The 17,198-nt window shown below is 44.1% G+C and overlaps 1 protein-coding gene across 1 annotated transcript in view; it reads left to right on the forward strand.

The window, feature by feature from the left end:
• ADGRV1 (adhesion G protein-coupled receptor V1) overlaps positions 1-17,198 on the forward strand; it is a 574,752-nt gene that overhangs the window by 23,841 nt on the left and 533,713 nt on the right. Inside the window, exon 2 of the mRNA XM_040419646.1 lies at positions 9,832-9,915. Coding sequence (XP_040275580.1) covers positions 9,876-9,915 — 40 coding nt within the window. The 5' untranslated portion in view covers positions 9,832-9,875. The remainder of the gene's footprint in view (positions 1-9,831; positions 9,916-17,198) is intronic.

Raw genomic sequence — 17,198 nt, forward strand, 5'->3', positions numbered from 1 at the left:
TTGGCACTGCAGATAACTCCTAATAGGCCCTATTCTGCCTTTCCTACCTCATTAGGGGTCAGGGGCTACAAGCAGCGCCTACCTATCACACATGGAGCACCCGCCCCGACAGGGGCGACCCCACACCGAACCTTTCCCTCAGTATGGGTCTAGTGTTCTATATGGCCCTAATTACAAAGCCCTACATGCCATGTTTCAGTCTTTCTTTTGAGACATCATCAGGGGACTTCACACATGTATTCAAGGGCAGCTGGAAATAAAATCACAAACATACACTAAATACAGGTCACATATATTACTGAATACCGCATATGAAATAATCATCAGCAGGCTCAGGTTACTTACTAAAGATCAAGGTGGTTTTGGCCTCGTGTCTTCACTCAGGATATTCAGTTGTTCCTATCCATGCTGTACAATGGGAAGTGTCCCATGGCAGCCAGTGTCTCACCACAAACAGCAATGATTTGGGTGAGCACTCAACAGTTGTTATCCTCATCCTTATATACCTCACCTTCCGGTTAGTGTACCCCCCCCCTAATTACCTACCTCACCTGTCCGTATCCATTGTGGTGCATGTTGCTGCAAATGGAACGCACGCCGCTCCCATGCGTTCCACCGGACCGGAAGTTGCAATCACATGGGTCGGGCTGACCGGAAGTGACGTAAAGACCTGCATCTAAGCGTCGCTGGTAACATAGCAACCTCCAGACGCACGGCCAGTTCCCAGGCATATGATAATTTGCCTGCTCTTTTCTATATGCACAATCGCAAACTAGATTTATTAGGCAGGATTGCCAAACTCGATCTCCCACTCTTCACAGCCTTTACCAAATAGGCCTGGGGGACATACGATATCAGAATTCCATCTGGAAGGGGAGCAAGTGGATCCATATTCATACCGAATAGGCCATCACATCTCACATTTTTTTATTATGAGCGATGATGTTTCCACTCTATCCCAAAAGATCTTCAGTATTCTGGTCAGATCATCCATTACATCTCACATGCCCATCACTGTGGATGAGCTACTGTGAGTGGGAGGGAGATCTGGCCATTTTACAACACTAAACCGCTCCTAGGAATCAGGATTATTCATATAAAGCAGCAGTAATTTTGTTGTTCGTTTAGGCCAAAAGGGTGAACTGTCTTCAAATAGAAGATCCATTTTGCTTCACATTGAAGGATCCTTCTATCAAAGTCGCCCCTTCTTATTCCTGGCTTGATTTTTTCGATCCCCATAAAGGAGAGACAATCAGGCCTGCCATCATGTTCAGTATTCACGTGTCGTGCCACCGACGTATCTCTGCCATTTCTGATGTCACTCACGTGTTCTCCTATCCTTCTCCTCAGTTCTCTCCCTGTCTTCCCCACATATTCCTTTCCACATTTGCATGTAATTTTGTACACCAGTCCCATGCTTTTACAGTTACTCATATCATTAACTGTATACATTTTGCCAGTGTTATTGCTCCTAAATGACTTTGCCTTGGCCATAAAGGGGCACGCCACACATCCTCCGCACCTGAAATTACCACTGATGCCTCTCTCAAGCCATGTTTTTTTATGAGGCACTGGTGTATAGTGGCTATGCACCATCATATCACGGATGCTTTTACCACGTCTGTACGTGATGCTGGGGTGCCCCTTTATGACCCTGCAAATGTCCGGGTCCATCTGGAGCACATGCCAATGTCTTGATATAATATCTCTTATTGCCGAGGAACAGCCATTGTATGTGCTAATGAGTCGGATTTCCCTGTTTTCACTGGCCCCACCAATCCTGGGGATATCAATTTTTGGGGCCAATAAAGACCCCCTGTCCTTGTTTAGGGCCATTTGGTACGCTGGGGTAAGTACACCTCCTGGATATCCACGATCTAAGAAGCGGGTTTTGAGGTCATCAGCCTGTTTAATGAACTCAGAGCGTCTGGAGCAATTCCTCCTTAGACGTAGGTATTGCCCTCTCGGTATTCCCTTCCTGAGGGGATATGGATGGCTACTTTCCCATCTCAGGAGTGAATTTGTGGAGGTCGGTTTCCGATATATGGTTGTCTCCAGGCAGCCCATCCCGTTTATACTGACGCAAATATCCAGAAAGGGGAGTTTAGATGGATCACATTCTGATGTAAAATGGAGGCCTATCTCGTTCTGGTTCAATTCTTGAACCCAGGCAGAGAACGTCTCCTTGCTCCCCTTCCAGATGACGAAAACGTCATCTATAAATCGCGCCCACTTTTGGACACACTGTAATTCCATTGTGGACTCATCCCCAAATACTATGGTGTTCTCCCACCAGCCCAGGAACAGATTAGCATACGATGGGGCACAGGGGCTCCCCATCGCAGTGCCCCTGAGCTGGTGGAAGAAACGCCCACTAAACAGGAAATAATTCCTTTTCAATGTGAATTCCAATAATTCCAACACAAAAGCATTGTGTGCCCCAAAATGTTTGCCTCTAGACGATAGAAAGTAGGCCACTGCATGCAAGCCCCACTTGTGTGGTATGGATGAGTATAGTGCTTCCACATCTACACTCCCCAATATACAGCCTGCATCCAGATGAATACCCTCCATCTGTCTAAGTAAATCCCCCGTATCTTTTACATGGGATGATAAGGAAAGGACGAAGGGTGCCAAGATCTTGTCAATGTACACTCCTAGGTTTTGATTCAGGCTATCAATGCCCGATACAATCGGACGCCCTTTTAAAGGGTCATAGCCCTTATGTACTTTTGGCAGACTGTAAAATGTGGCGATTTGTGGGCATTCTGGGTATAGAAAATCCATTTCTTCCTGGCTGATTAGTTTATTGAGTTTTGCTTTGATCAAAATATTTTTTAACTCTTTTTGATAAGCTATGGTTGGATCACTTTTTAGGATTTCATAGCAATCCCGTGGAGCTAGCAGTTTCTCGCACATCACCTCATAGTTCTTTGTACCCAGGATGACTGTGTTGCCACCCTTGTCTGATGGCTTGATGACAATACTTTTGTTCTTGGACAATTCCTCCAAGGCACACAGTTCATCCTGGGTACAATTATGAGGTGATGAATGCAGGTGGGTGGTCTCCAGGTCAGTGCTGACCAATTTGAGAAATACATCCACGCAGTTTGTCTCACCTACCGGGGGTGTCCTCCTGCTCTTAATTTTAAGAGCTGTAAAGGGCCCTTCACCCAATGACGGTTCATTAGTCCCTGTTAGACTTTCTAAAAGTTTTACATCAGGTACCATCTCTCTGGGGACACCCATCTCTGCACTTTGTTTTTTCTCAATGTTGCAAAAGTACTTGTACCAACGCAATTTACGCGCAAACAATTGCAGATCCACAATCGTTTTAAACGGATTATATTTAGACGTAGGGACAAAGGAGAGACCCTTCTCAAGGACCTGTGTTTCTATCTTTGTAAGGTTATGATCTGACAGATTAATTATTTTAGGGCCAGCACTGTTGCTGTTCCCTGAGGTTGTTGTGGTGCTCGATTCCGTAGGGGGTATGGCGAGTTCTGATCTAAAAAACCTTGTCCACCCTTGTTGTAATATCCCCCCCGGTAGTTTTTCTTCCCACGTCCTCTACCTTTAGTTGGATTTTTTCGATTACCTGTGTATTGTTCTTTCTCTGATCCTGAAAGATAATTATTTGGGTGTAATCAGATATCGCCACAGATTTATCCAGTGTGGTGATATAATTAATTTTATTCTTGAATTGAACAAATACTGGATATGGCGGGATTCCTGAGCACGGGCTTTGACTCGGATAGCTGGCTGACTGAGGCCAAGGAGGTTTTCTCTGACAGAGCATTCTGCCAGAAGAAATATATTCCATCGTATGGTGCTTCCTTTAAGGAGCTAGAAAAAGTGTATAAAGAACAAATAGTTTCCTGGTGGGAGGTTCAAAGTTTGGAACACTATTTAGAACATAATATTGTTCCGCGGGGTCTACGCATTAACCTCACTCCTGCAATTCGTTGCAGAAATACCACCTTAATGAATAAATGGGAGTCTGAGGCCACCAGTAGCTCATTAAGATTTATGAGATTATTAATAGAACAGGAACGACTGACCCTGGCAGGACTTGACACCAAATTACGAGATCAAATAGCAATCACGCAGTCTTTTTCACAGGAGACGGATTTTGGGACAAAGGAGAAACAGCTTCAGACCTCCTTAGATAAGTTTCAATACCATCTTAAGGAGCGTAAACATAAACAGTTTACACGGGACCTAGCCGATTTTAAAGAAAATAAGGTATATGTACAAATATTAGAAAGGAGAAGGGTAATAGAGAGAGACACTGATATCTCATCAACAGAGACAGATCTTTCAGGATCAGAGAAAGAACAATACACAGGTAATCGAAAAAATCCAACTAAAGGTAGAGGACGTGGGAAGAAAAACTACCGGGGGGGATATTACAACAAGGGTGGACAAGGTTTTTTAGATCAGAACTCGCCATACCCCCTACGGAATCGAGCACCACAACAACCTCAGGGAACAGCAACAGTGCTGGCCCTAAAATAATTAATCTGTCAGATCATAACCTTACAAAGATAGAAACACAGGTCCTTGAGAAGGGTCTCTCCTTTGTCCCTACGTCTAAATATAATCCGTTTAAAACGATTGTGGATCTGCAATTGTTTGCGCGTAAATTGCGTTGGTACAAGTACTTTTGCAACATTGAGAAAAAACAAAGTGCAGAGATGGGTGTCCCCAGAGAGATGGTACCTGATGTAAAACTTTTAGAAAGTCTAACAGGGACTAATGAACCGTCATTGGGTGAAGGGCCCTTTACAGCTCTTAAAATTAAGAGCAGGAGGACACCCCCGGTAGGTGAGACAAACTGCGTGGATGTATTTCTCAAATTGGTCAGCACTGACCTGGAGACCACCCACCTGCATTCATCACCTCATAATTGTACCCAGGATGAACTGTGTGCCTTGGAGGAATTGTCCAAGAACAAAAGTATTGTCATCAAGCCATCAGACAAGGGTGGCAACACAGTCATCCTGGGTACAAAGAACTATGAGGTGATGTGCGAGAAACTGCTAGCTCCACGGGATTGCTATGAAATCCTAAAAAGTGATCCAACCATAGCTTATCAAAAAGAGTTAAAAAATATTTTGATCAAAGCAAAACTCAATAAACTAATCAGCCAGGAAGAAATGGATTTTCTATACCCAGAATGCCCACAAATCGCCACATTTTACAGTCTGCCAAAAGTACATAAGGGCTATGACCCTTTAAAAGGGCGTCCGATTGTATCGGGCATTGATAGCCTGAATCAAAACCTAGGAGTGTACATTGACAAGATCTTGGCACCCTTCGTCCTTTCCTTATCATCCCATGTAAAAGATACGGGGGATTTACTTAGACAGATGGAGGGTATTCATCTGGATGCAGGCTGTATATTGGGGAGTGTAGATGTGGAAGCACTATACTCATCCATACCACACAAGTGGGGCTTGCATGCAGTGGCCTACTTTCTATCGTCTAGAGGCAAACATTTTGGGGCACACAATGCTTTTGTGTTGGAATTATTGGAATTCACATTGAAAAGGAATTATTTCCTGTTTAGTGGGCGTTTCTTCCACCAGCTCAGGGGCACTGCGATGGGGAGCCCCTGTGCCCCATCGTATGCTAATCTGTTCCTGGGCTGGTGGGAGAACACCATAGTATTTGGGGATGAGTCCACAATGGAATTACAGTGTGTCCAAAAGTGGGCGCGATTTATAGATGACGTTTTCGTCATCTGGAAGGGGAGCAAGGAGACGTTCTCTGCCTGGGTTCAAGAATTGAACCAGAACGAGATAGGCCTCCATTTTACATCAGAATGTGATCCATCTAAACTCCCCTTTCTGGATATTTGCGTCAGTATAAACGGGATGGGCTGCCTGGAGACAACCATATATCGGAAACCGACCTCCACAAATTCACTCCTGAGATGGGAAAGTAGCCATCCATATCCCCTCAGGAAGGGAATACCGAGAGGGCAATACCTACGTCTAAGGAGGAATTGCTCCAGACGCTCTGAGTTCATTAAACAGGCTGATGACCTCAAAACCCGCTTCTTAGATCGTGGATATCCAGGAGGTGTACTTACCCCAGCGTACCAAATGGCCCTAAACAAGGACAGGGGGTCTTTATTGGCCCCAAAAATTGATATCCCCAGGATTGGTGGGGCCAGTGAAAACAGGGAAATCCGACTCATTAGCACATACAATGGCTGTTCCTCGGCAATAAGAGATATTATATCAAGACATTGGCATGTGCTCCAGATGGACCCGGACATTTGCAGGGTCATAAAGGGGCACCCCAGTATCACGTACAGACGTGGTAAAAGCATCCGTGATATGATGGTGCATAGCCACTATACACCAGTGCCTCATAAAAAAACATGGCTTGAGAGAGGCATCAGTGGTAATTTCAGGTGCGGAGGATGTGTGGCGTGCCCCTTTATGGCCAAGGCAAAGTCATTTAGGAGCAATAACACTGGCAAAATGTATACAGTTAATGATATGAGTAACTGTAAAAGCATGGGACTGGTGTACAAAATTACATGCAAATGTGGAAAGGAATATGTGGGGAAGACAGGGAGAGAACTGAGGAGAAGGATAGGAGAACACGTGAGTGACATCAGAAATGGCAGAGATACGTCGGTGGCACGACACGTGAATACTGAACATGATGGCAGGCCTGATTGTCTCTCCTTTATGGGGATCGAAAAAATCAAGCCAGGAATAAGAAGGGGCGACTTTGATAGAAGGATCCTTCAATGTGAAGCAAAATGGATCTTCTATTTGAAGACAGTTCACCCTTTTGGCCTAAACGAACAACAAAATTACTGCTGCTTTATATGAATAATCCTGATTCCTAGGAGCGGTTTAGTGTTGTAAAATGGCCAGATCTCCCTCCCACTCACAGTAGCTCATCCACAGTGATGGGCATGTGAGATGTAATGGATGATCTGACCAGAATACTGAAGATCTTTTGGGATAGAGTGGAAACATCATCGCTCATAATAAAAAAATGTGAGATGTGATGGCCTATTCGGTATGAATATGGATCCACTTGCTCCCCTTCCAGATGGAATTCTGATATCGTATGTCCCCCAGGCCTATTTGGTAAAGGCTGTGAAGAGTGGGAGATCGAGTTTGGCAATCCTGCCTAATAAATCTAGTTTGCGATTGTGCATATAGAAAAGAGCAGGCAAATTATCATATGCCTGGGAACTGGCCGTGCGTCTGGAGGTTGCTATGTTACCAGCGACGCTTAGATGCAGGTCTTTACGTCACTTCCGGTCAGCCCGACCCATGTGATTGCAACTTCCGGTCCGGTGGAACGCATGGGAGCGGCGTGCGTTCCATTTGCAGCAACATGCACCACAATGGATACGGACAGGTGAGGTAGGTAATTAGGGGGGGGGTACACTAACCGGAAGGTGAGGTATATAAGGATGAGGATAACAACTGTTGAGTGCTCACCCAAATCATTGCTGTTTGTGGTGAGACACTGGCTGCCATGGGACACTTCCCATTGTACAGCATGGATAGGAACAACTGAATATCCTGAGTGAAGACACGAGGCCAAAACCACCTTGATCTTTAGTAAGTAACCTGAGCCTGCTGATGATTATTTCATATGCGGTATTCAGTAATATATGTGACCTGTATTTAGTGTATGTTTGTGATTTTATTTCCAGCTGCCCTTGAATACATGTGTGAAGTCCCCTGATGATGTCTCAAAAGAAAGACTGAAACATGGCATGTAGGGCTTTGTAATTAGGGCCATATAGAACACTAGACCCATACTGAGGGAAAGGTTCGGTGTGGGGTCGCCCCTGTCGGGGCGGGTGCTCCATGTGTGATAGGTAGGCGCTGCTTGTAGCCCCTGACCCCTAATGAGGTAGGAAAGGCAGAATAGGGCCTATTAGGAGTTATCTGCAGTGCCAATACGGACGCAAGCACCCTGGTCACACCGGTTCCTGGTACTATTCAAGACCAGGAAATTTCTCCATTGAATGTGGATCCCACAGAATGGGGTAAGATCCACCCTCTTTTCATGCATTTGAAGTGGTATATTGGAGATATTGTTGTTGTCCATCACCTTACAGAAACCATTATTTTAAATGATTTAGTAAATGTTATGTTTTAAAGTAATCCCAGTTTACAAAACGAATCTGATAATTATTTGGGTGTAATCAGATATCGCCACAGATTTATCCAGTGTGGTGATATAATTAATTTTATTCATCAAGAGAATGCCAAGAGTGTGCAAAGCAGTAATCAAAGCAAAAGGTGGCTACTTTGAAGAACCTAGAATATGACATATTTTCAGTTGTTTCACACTTGTTTGTTATGTATATAATTCCACATGTGTGGATGCCATAGTTTTGATGCCTTCAGTGTGAATCTACAATTTTCATAGTCATGAAAATAAAGAAAACTCTTTGAATGAGAAGGTCTGTAACTTTTGGTCTGTACTGTATATATGTTTTAAGTATTAAAAATACATTCTAACGATAAAGAGGCTTACAAAAAATACAGAAAAAGCAACAAAAACTGATACAAAATTGTTGCATCTGTACCCCCTTAATGACCGCTTATTTGCCTTTTTTACAGTGGTCATTAAGGGGGCTTATTCTAGGCCGCCACCTTTTTACGGTCGCCTACACTAAGCAGAACAGGATCTCCACTCTCACATGACAGCCGGGCTTCTACTCTAATGGCTCAGATAACAGTATAATACACTGTACTACATGAGCAGTACAGTGTGTTGTGTTACAGAAAAGATTGCATGTCCAAGTCCCCTTGTGGGACTAGTAAATGGTTTAAGAAAAAACAATACAATTATCATGTAATTTATCCAACACTGTGAATGCCATAAAAAAGAAACAAAAAAACAATGCAAGAAGTGCTTTTTTTTTTTGCATATCCATCACCAAAAAAAGAATTAACGGTGATAATTAAAAGTACTCTAAAATTATACTAATGATAACTTCAAGTCGTCCCGAAAAAATCAAGCCCTCATGCAGCTCAGTAGAAAGAAAAATAAAAAGGTTATGGGTCTTGGAATACGGCGATGCAAAAACATAATTTTTTTGAAAGACGTTATAGTAAAAAAAAAAAAGTTGTAAAGTATGCAACTAATGCCACAGTGCCAAGTGTAGTAAAAAGTTTTGTCCCTCAAAAAAAACAAAACTGTCAACAGAAAAAAAGGTTATAGTTCTGAGAATATGGCCACACAAAGACGAATTATTTAAAACATGTTTTTTGTGAGGTCACTGTGTAATATCAGTGGGTTTTCTGTGTTGCCAATTTGCTTTAATATTGTAAATAAAGAACTATGGCAGAGATTTATTATGGCTGTGTGCTTGTTTTCTCGTGTACAAGTCACAAATTTTATAGCATGTGCAGTTGTGCAACAAAATGTGTGACTTTTTGGCCTTTTCCAATGTCCTCGCCACTTTACCAAAAAAGTGGGCAAGGGAGGCAGGTGGGTGTTGGGAGCCTCGCAGCCCAAGTGATTAGATGCACAAAGTTTGCTTACATTACACCTGAAATCTACTCCTGCTCATGACTGGCATAGATTTCAATCTGGCTCACAAACAAATCTATTCAGACGCATGAGCCTTTTAATAAATTTGGGGCATCTCACGCCAGTGCAGGGCAAAGTAAGACAGGCGTACACAAACCGGTCTTAATAAGTCTCACCCTAAATGCAGTAAACACACAAAATCTGAAAATTATATATTCTAGTCTTTATTTTTTTTTATTATTATTATTATTATTATACATTTGGGCTTTTAGTTATAACGTTTCCATGTTGTATTTCCAGCTTTGTGCAATGTAAGCACCTCGGAGGAGGTTCAGAAAAGAGCAATGGGAAGAGAATTTCATCTGTTTCTCCAAAGGGACACAGGTGCTGTACCAGATTCATCCTCTGTCATACATTACACAGGTTTGATGCTATTTGATTGTAGTTCAGTGATAACATGTAACACAATATTTGACCTCTTCTTCTGTAATTGTACTTTAGAAAAATTTACAATATTAACGAGTGGTCCAGCACGGTTAAATGTGGTTGCAATGTGTTTTAAATTGAAATTGATAAAATCTACTGATATACTTGTATTGTGAGAGCTGCTCCGATGTCCTGATATCAGCTCCAGACCTGTTCCATTTCCTCAGCCCCCTCACCATTTTTTGGCATGTGACAAGTGACGTTCTTGAAGAGGGCTGGCTGTTTGACGTTGCGGGGGGGGGGGGGTTCATTCTGAGACAGAGAAGGGATCTTAGGTATGTCAAACAGCCAGCCCCCGTCAAGCACATCATGAGTCACATGCCAACACAGAAGGGGAGCAGCTCCGTTTCTATGTCTTAATGAACCTGGAATTGGAGTAGGACCAGGGCTAATATTGGGACATCAGGGCTGATGCTGTAATAGAAGTTTATCAGTTGTATCCATTTCAGATTAACACACATTGCAACAATTTTTGTCTGTCTGGACAACTCCTTAAAGGGGTTGTGCCAAGTTTTCAAGTTATCAGAGTGGGGTCAACTACTGGGAACCCCACCGATCCTGAGAACAGGGGTCCAGTTCCCCTGTTCTGATGGAGCGACAGGTCGAGAATGCACCCTGCTCAATGATTACGATGTTAAACATATATATTGTGGATCTGCTGTAAATTCATTGCCCTTATATACAGTTACTTTGCAATGAAGCTTCACTTTTCTAGACACTTTGGTCAGAATTTATACTGAGGTAAGATTTTTTGAAACAGAGGCATAGCTAGGGGTCAGCACAGGGGAGGGGGGGACAAAACTCATGTTAGTGGGCCCCCAACCCTATGGTTTACAAATGCAGAGGTGCATTCTAAGGCCTCATGCACACGACCGTTGTTTGGGTCTGCATCGGCTCGGATGGAGACTCATTCACTTCAATGGGGCCGCATGCTGTCCGCATCCGTTGCTCCGTTCAGCGGCCCCGCTAAAAAAATATAACATGTCCTATTCTTGTCCGCGCTTTGCGGACAAGAATAGGCATTTATATTGCCGGCGCCCATTCCGTTCCGCAAATTGCGGAAGGCAACACGGGCGGCTTCCGTTTTTTGCGTATCCGCGGTTTCGGACCGCGAAAAAACGGCACGGCCGTGTGCATGAGGCCTAAGGCTGGCTTTCCACACTCAGGTTTTGTTCAGGTTTTTTGTCGAACATTTTTTAAGCCAAAACCAGGTGTGGATCATAAAGGAGGAGAAAGTACTGTATATAGGACAGGCGCTACTACTCCTTTTATTCAATGCACTCTTGATTTTTGGTTTCAAAAACATCACCAAAAAGGGCGAAAATCAAAAGATGTGCACCCCCAACATCAAATAAAGCTTCCTGGCTGTGGGGAATACTGTCAGTTCAGTTCTTCCTACATGCTGCTCGAGGGTGTAACCGTAGTCCAGCAAGGAACATGTTTTTCTGTTTCTGTGCTGGTTTCTTTTGTGACCCGTATGCGGATCCATTCACTTCAATGGGTCTGCAAAAAAACGGAATTTACTCGTGTGTATTCCATTTCCGTATATCCACATGGCCATTCTTCAAAAAAATTGAACGTGTCCTATTATTGTCCGTATTACGGACAAGGATAGCACAGTTCTATTATGTGCCGGACCAGTATCAGATCAGCCCCCAAATTCATACAGACCCCACATTAGCCCAAAAATTCGTACAGACCCCAGATCAGCCTCCAAATTCATACCAAACCCCGATCAGCCCCCATATTTACACAAACTCCAGATTAGCCTCACAATTTATACAGACCCCAGCTTAGACCCAAAATACATACAGACTGCATATCAGCTCCCAAATTCCACAGACTCCAGATCTGCCCCCAAATTCATACAGATCTCAGATCCGCCTCAGATTCATACAGACCACAGATTAGACCACAGATTCATACAGACCCCATATTAGAACCAAAACCTCTTCTCAAATTCACACAAACCCCAGATAGGCCCACGTTTTCATACAGACCCCTGATCATCCCTAGGTGAGACCCAGGAATTAATACAGACCCCGAAAACAGCCCAGAATTAATATAGACTCCTAGACCAGACCCAAGATCAGGTCCCAAATTTATGCAGTCCCCAGATCTCACCCCAGATTCATTCAGACCCCAGATCTGACTCCAGGTTCATTCAATCCCCAGATCTGACCCCAAGTTCATTCAGACCCCAGATGTTACCCCAAATTCTTTCAGACCCCAGATCCAACACCAAATACATCCAGACTCCCGATCTGACCCCAAGATCATTCAGACCCCTTTGCCCCCTATAACTCCCACCCCATCTTCCCCTAAAGGCAGACCTCAGACCAGATAAAAAAATTAAAAAAATACTTAACTCTTCTCCTGTGCCAGCATTGCACACATGCTTTAGCACTGTCCAGGTGCCTATGCGGCACTCTGACCTGACGTTGCACAGGTCATAGTAAGCACCTACATGCTCTACGTCCTGAAGCTGTACACTGTCAGCCTGGGCGCTCATGGAAGAAGACCAGGGAGTGGTGAGTAATGTCTGTGGTGCTATATCCACCACTCCCTGGACCTCCTGTACTAATGGGCGCTTCCATTATTAGTTAGAAAGCATTTCCACATTTTTTTGCCCTTGGTGGGCCCCTTCCTCCTTAGTGGGCCAAACCCGAGTCCGGTACAAAGGTTTTTTACAGTAGAAATTCATTTACAATGTCTAGGGAGACTTTGCAAAGTAATAACTTTGGCTCATCAGAGCCAATACATTCTAATACTGTACGGAGTGCCCGCTCCGTACAGTATTAAAACAAAGTTTTATGCGAATCGACTTCGGATGAAGCATCCGAAGTCGATTCGCTCGTCCCTACTCATTAGTCAAACAGCTGATCATAGAGCAAAAAAGGAGAATTAATCCTTGCAGTACTGCAGAGAGAGGTTCAATGAATAGACACTAATGCACACACAGAAAGAGACCTAGCAGCCAAGCTGCAGCATGGGACACAGGAGTATTGTGGCTTAGTATTGAAAAAGTGACAATCCCAGTATCGAACCATACCAGGTAAAAAAGTATAAAAATAAGTACTGATAATTTGATACCGGGTGCAACCTTAGTCCGGACAGGATTTTTCCTTGCGGAGCCAGACTCATCTGATATATGTGCATTTAGTGAATAGGTCCAGAGGCTATAGACTGATAGTGCCCGACAGAAAAATGTAGCATACAGCATCTTTCTTTCTGGTACTATTTGTCATCCAGCATCACAGCAGATGTGCCACATAGAAGTGATAAAATACTTAATTTTCTACCCCTAACTCATTAGATGACATTATAGATTTCTCATAATTCGTCAAACATCTTGGGGGTCTAGGAGGCCACCACTACTCATTCCCCCAGATGGCTAGTCAGTAATCCAACCTACCTGAGAAGAAGATTTGACCACCAATGTGTGTGGCTTTCTTTATAGCATTATCAGCCTCTGGCACAGTTGTCTCCATAACAAATGAGAAACTTGAGTTGTGCTACGAGGGGTCAGATGGGGTTTTGTTCCCAGCGGTGGGATGTCAGCCTGCTAGGGTTCTCCATCCGCCTTAATTTGGTTCTGGGTCTCTTTACTAGTCTACAATACCTGAAAAGCCACAAGTGGTCTGAACAAGCTTCAACCTTCATGCTAACCAACTCAAAAACCGGTCTGAGATGTATTGATGATCCTGTATGTCATCATGTCCATTCCTAAACACTGAAGATATAGGATTGTGTTACTACACATCACAGCTCCCATCTGTCATATGTCAGACTTGTATATTTTCTATGCTGTGATGTCTGTGTTATAAGCTGCTTCTGACCTGTGTTGGTGATGTCAGTGGCTGGGGCAGAAGGGCAGTGATAGCTTTCAGTGATGTTGTCTGGATTAGTTGCAGGCTGTCCTGCTCCTCCCTCCTCCGTGTACTCAGAATAAGACACTGACAATGTGATACACTCAAGAAGCTCAACACAGCAAGACATGTCCCACTAACCCACCTCATCAGCCCTCTAGCCTTCTGTGCTATCAGCCCCATGGTTCAGGTAAGTGGCATGATCCATGTCAGCTCTTCACCCAGTGCTGCTTCATTAACTTCTACACGTAGAGATGAGGATTTGCTGAAGGCAGGATTACTGATGTGTAGTCAATAGTTCCAGATCATCCCTATGGTCATAGTTTAGGGAATCCCTAATTCAAAGTAATATGAGAAAATAATTATTTCTTCTGTCCCATGTCCCAGAGAATATTTGAATGTTATATGACGACTCACACATGCCTTGTTATATAATTATGCTTTGTTATAATTAGACATGTTGATGACTGCAGTTTCCACAGTGACCTCTAGACATGTGCTTCATCTGATATCCGTGGTGACCTGCATATCTAGAAGTCAGTCATCTATCTGGCCGGTGCGGAATTAGACATTTGGATATACATGATGCTCGGCGCATGCGCAAGGACTCGTGTGATCCTTTGCCTTTTCCAATATGGCCGTGGGAGGTGAGCAGTACAAAGTGCGCAAACTCCACAGACGTTCAATCATGCACGCAACCTTGGGCATGCGCCATGTAGTTACAGACACACTGTTTGCACGGTATCCACGTTCATCCTTAATTGTCCCCTTTTGGTTGATCTTCTGCACATGGCACTTTATTAGGGTATTATTAATTACCTCTCTGTCCACTATATGTATATTAGCTTGTTATTGATTATATCTGGAATCTTTTACACATTTGTTTGGCACATCATCCACATGTATTTATTTATACACTTTAATCATGGTCGATATGTGGTTTTTATGCACTTTTTGGAATCAGGTTTTACATGAATAATGAAATATTATGGTTTGACGTTGATTGATTAATTGATCACATGCTGTAATGATTTAATTACACATTTGCCAGTTACTGGTCACTTTGTCCTGTTTCTTTGCTTGAGAAAGGCTCTGGTATTGAGCCGAAACGTTGCCTTGCCACATGGGTGAATAAAGTTTGAGTTCACTATTCCACGAATTAGAGTGCTGCCCGTTTTTTGTCTTCTGTATATTGGGTAAGCTTATTCCCATTGGGCTTTGCACCCTCTTGTTTTCATTTTTTCAGTCGGTGCTGCCATTTTTTCCCATATATATATAATCTGTAGATGTTACAATAAATGTAGACAGGATAACATAAAAATCTATATATATTAAAAAGGACGTATGTATGTATGCATGTGTGTATGCAAAAACTCAAAAACGCAACCATCCATTTCAACGAAACTTGGTATACACATCCCATGCTACCTGGAAAGAAATTTTGCGGGGGTCTCAGCTCTCTAGGAGGTACCGGTTCCGAGATATTCCCAAAAAATGACCTGCATTATCCAATACAAGCCTGCCAGCCTTTCACTTAAATCCTAACTGCCATACACACGGTCACATGTCCCTTATCAGTCAATAGAAGCTCGCAGGTCCTACTCCAAGTTGCCATAACAACTGATCACAGGTTTTAGCAGTTCACAGGGGCGGGCACAATGGAGTTCACTGTTAAAGGGGCGAGCACCGTGGAGATCACTGTTAAAGGGGCGGCCACTGTGAAAATCACTGTTAAAGGGGTGGTCACTGTTAAAGGGGCGGTCACTGTGAAAGTCACTGTTAAAGGGATGAGCACCGTGGAGGTCACTGTTAAAGGGGCGGCCACTGTGAAAATCACTGTTAAAGGGGTGGTCACTGTTAAAGGGACAGTCACTGTGAAAGTCACTGTTAAAGGGGCGGTCACTGATAAAGGGGTGGCCACTGTTAAAGTCGATGTTAAAAGGGCGGTCACTGTTAAAGGGACGGCCACCGTGAAAGTCACTGTTAGGCGTCACCGTTAAAGGGGCGGCCACTGTGAAAGTCACTGTTAATGGGGCAGTCACCATTAACCCCTTAAGGACGCAGGGCGTATCGGTACGCCCTATTTCCCGAGTCCTTAAGGACTCAGGGCGTACCGGTACGTCCTAACTTGAAATCAGTATTCCGGCGCCCGAGGGGTTAAACGGAACGGGATTTCGGCTGAAATCCTTCAGCCGGCATCCTGTGACAACGCCAGGGGGGGTCATGTGACCCCCCCGTGTCGGCGATCGCAGCAAACCGCAGGTCAATTCAGACCTGCGGTTTGCTGCGCTTTTTGCAGTTTCTGATGCCCGCGGTCCCTGACCGCGGGGATCAGAAACTTTTGAGTGCCTATAATCTATATTTTTCACCCCCCCCTGCACCCCTGCACGATTTTATGCCGGCGGGTGGTGCGGGGGGGGGGTGTCGCATGCGGTGGGGGCGTTGCGGGAGGCGGGCGGTGCGGCAGGCGGGATCGCGATCCCCCGCCCGCCTCCCCATGAATGATCGTTGGTGTCTAGTGGTTATTCCAGGGTGCCAGCACATTGCAGATGTCAGCCGTTTAACCCTTTCCATACCGCGGTCCGTACGGACCGCTGTATGGAAAAAGTTAACTGTCGTCGGTCAGGGAGCTCCCTCCCTCTCCATCGGGGGGCTGCTGTGCCTTTGCAGCCCCCCGATGGAGAGGGAGAGAGCTCCCAGACAGCCCCCCTCAGCCCTGTGCTTACCCTTCCCCGTCTGCGAAGTTCTGAGCAGACGGGGAGGGTTCCCATGGCAACAGGACGCCTGCTCAGGCGTCCTGCTGTCCATGGTGCTGAACAGATCTATGCTAAAAGCATAGATCTGTTCAGTGTAAGTAAAATACAGTACAGAACAATATATATTGTTCTGTACTGTATTATACAGACATCAGACCCACTGGATCTTCCAGAACCAAGTGGGTCTAGGTCAAAAAAAAAGTGAAATAAAGTGAAAAAAGTTAAGATAAAAAAAAAAACATTCATCACTGAATAAAAATTAAAAAAATTAAATACACTACACATATTAGGTATCGCCGCGTCCGTAACGACCTGATCTATAAAACGGTCATGTTACTTTCCCCGCACGGTGAACGCCATAAAAATAAAAAAATAAAAACTATGAGAAAATTAAAATTTTGCCCACCTTACTTCCCAAAAAAGGTAATAAAAGTGATCAAAAAAGTCATATGTACGCCAAAATAGTACCAATCAAACCGTCATCTCATCCCGCAAAAATCATACCCTACCCAAGATAATCGCCCAAAAACTGAAAAAACTATGGCTCTCAGACTAA

The sequence above is a fragment of the Bufo bufo genome, chromosome 2 (assembly GCF_905171765.1).
Source record: "Bufo bufo chromosome 2, aBufBuf1.1, whole genome shotgun sequence".
NCBI lineage: Eukaryota > Metazoa > Chordata > Amphibia > Anura > Bufonidae > Bufo > Bufo bufo.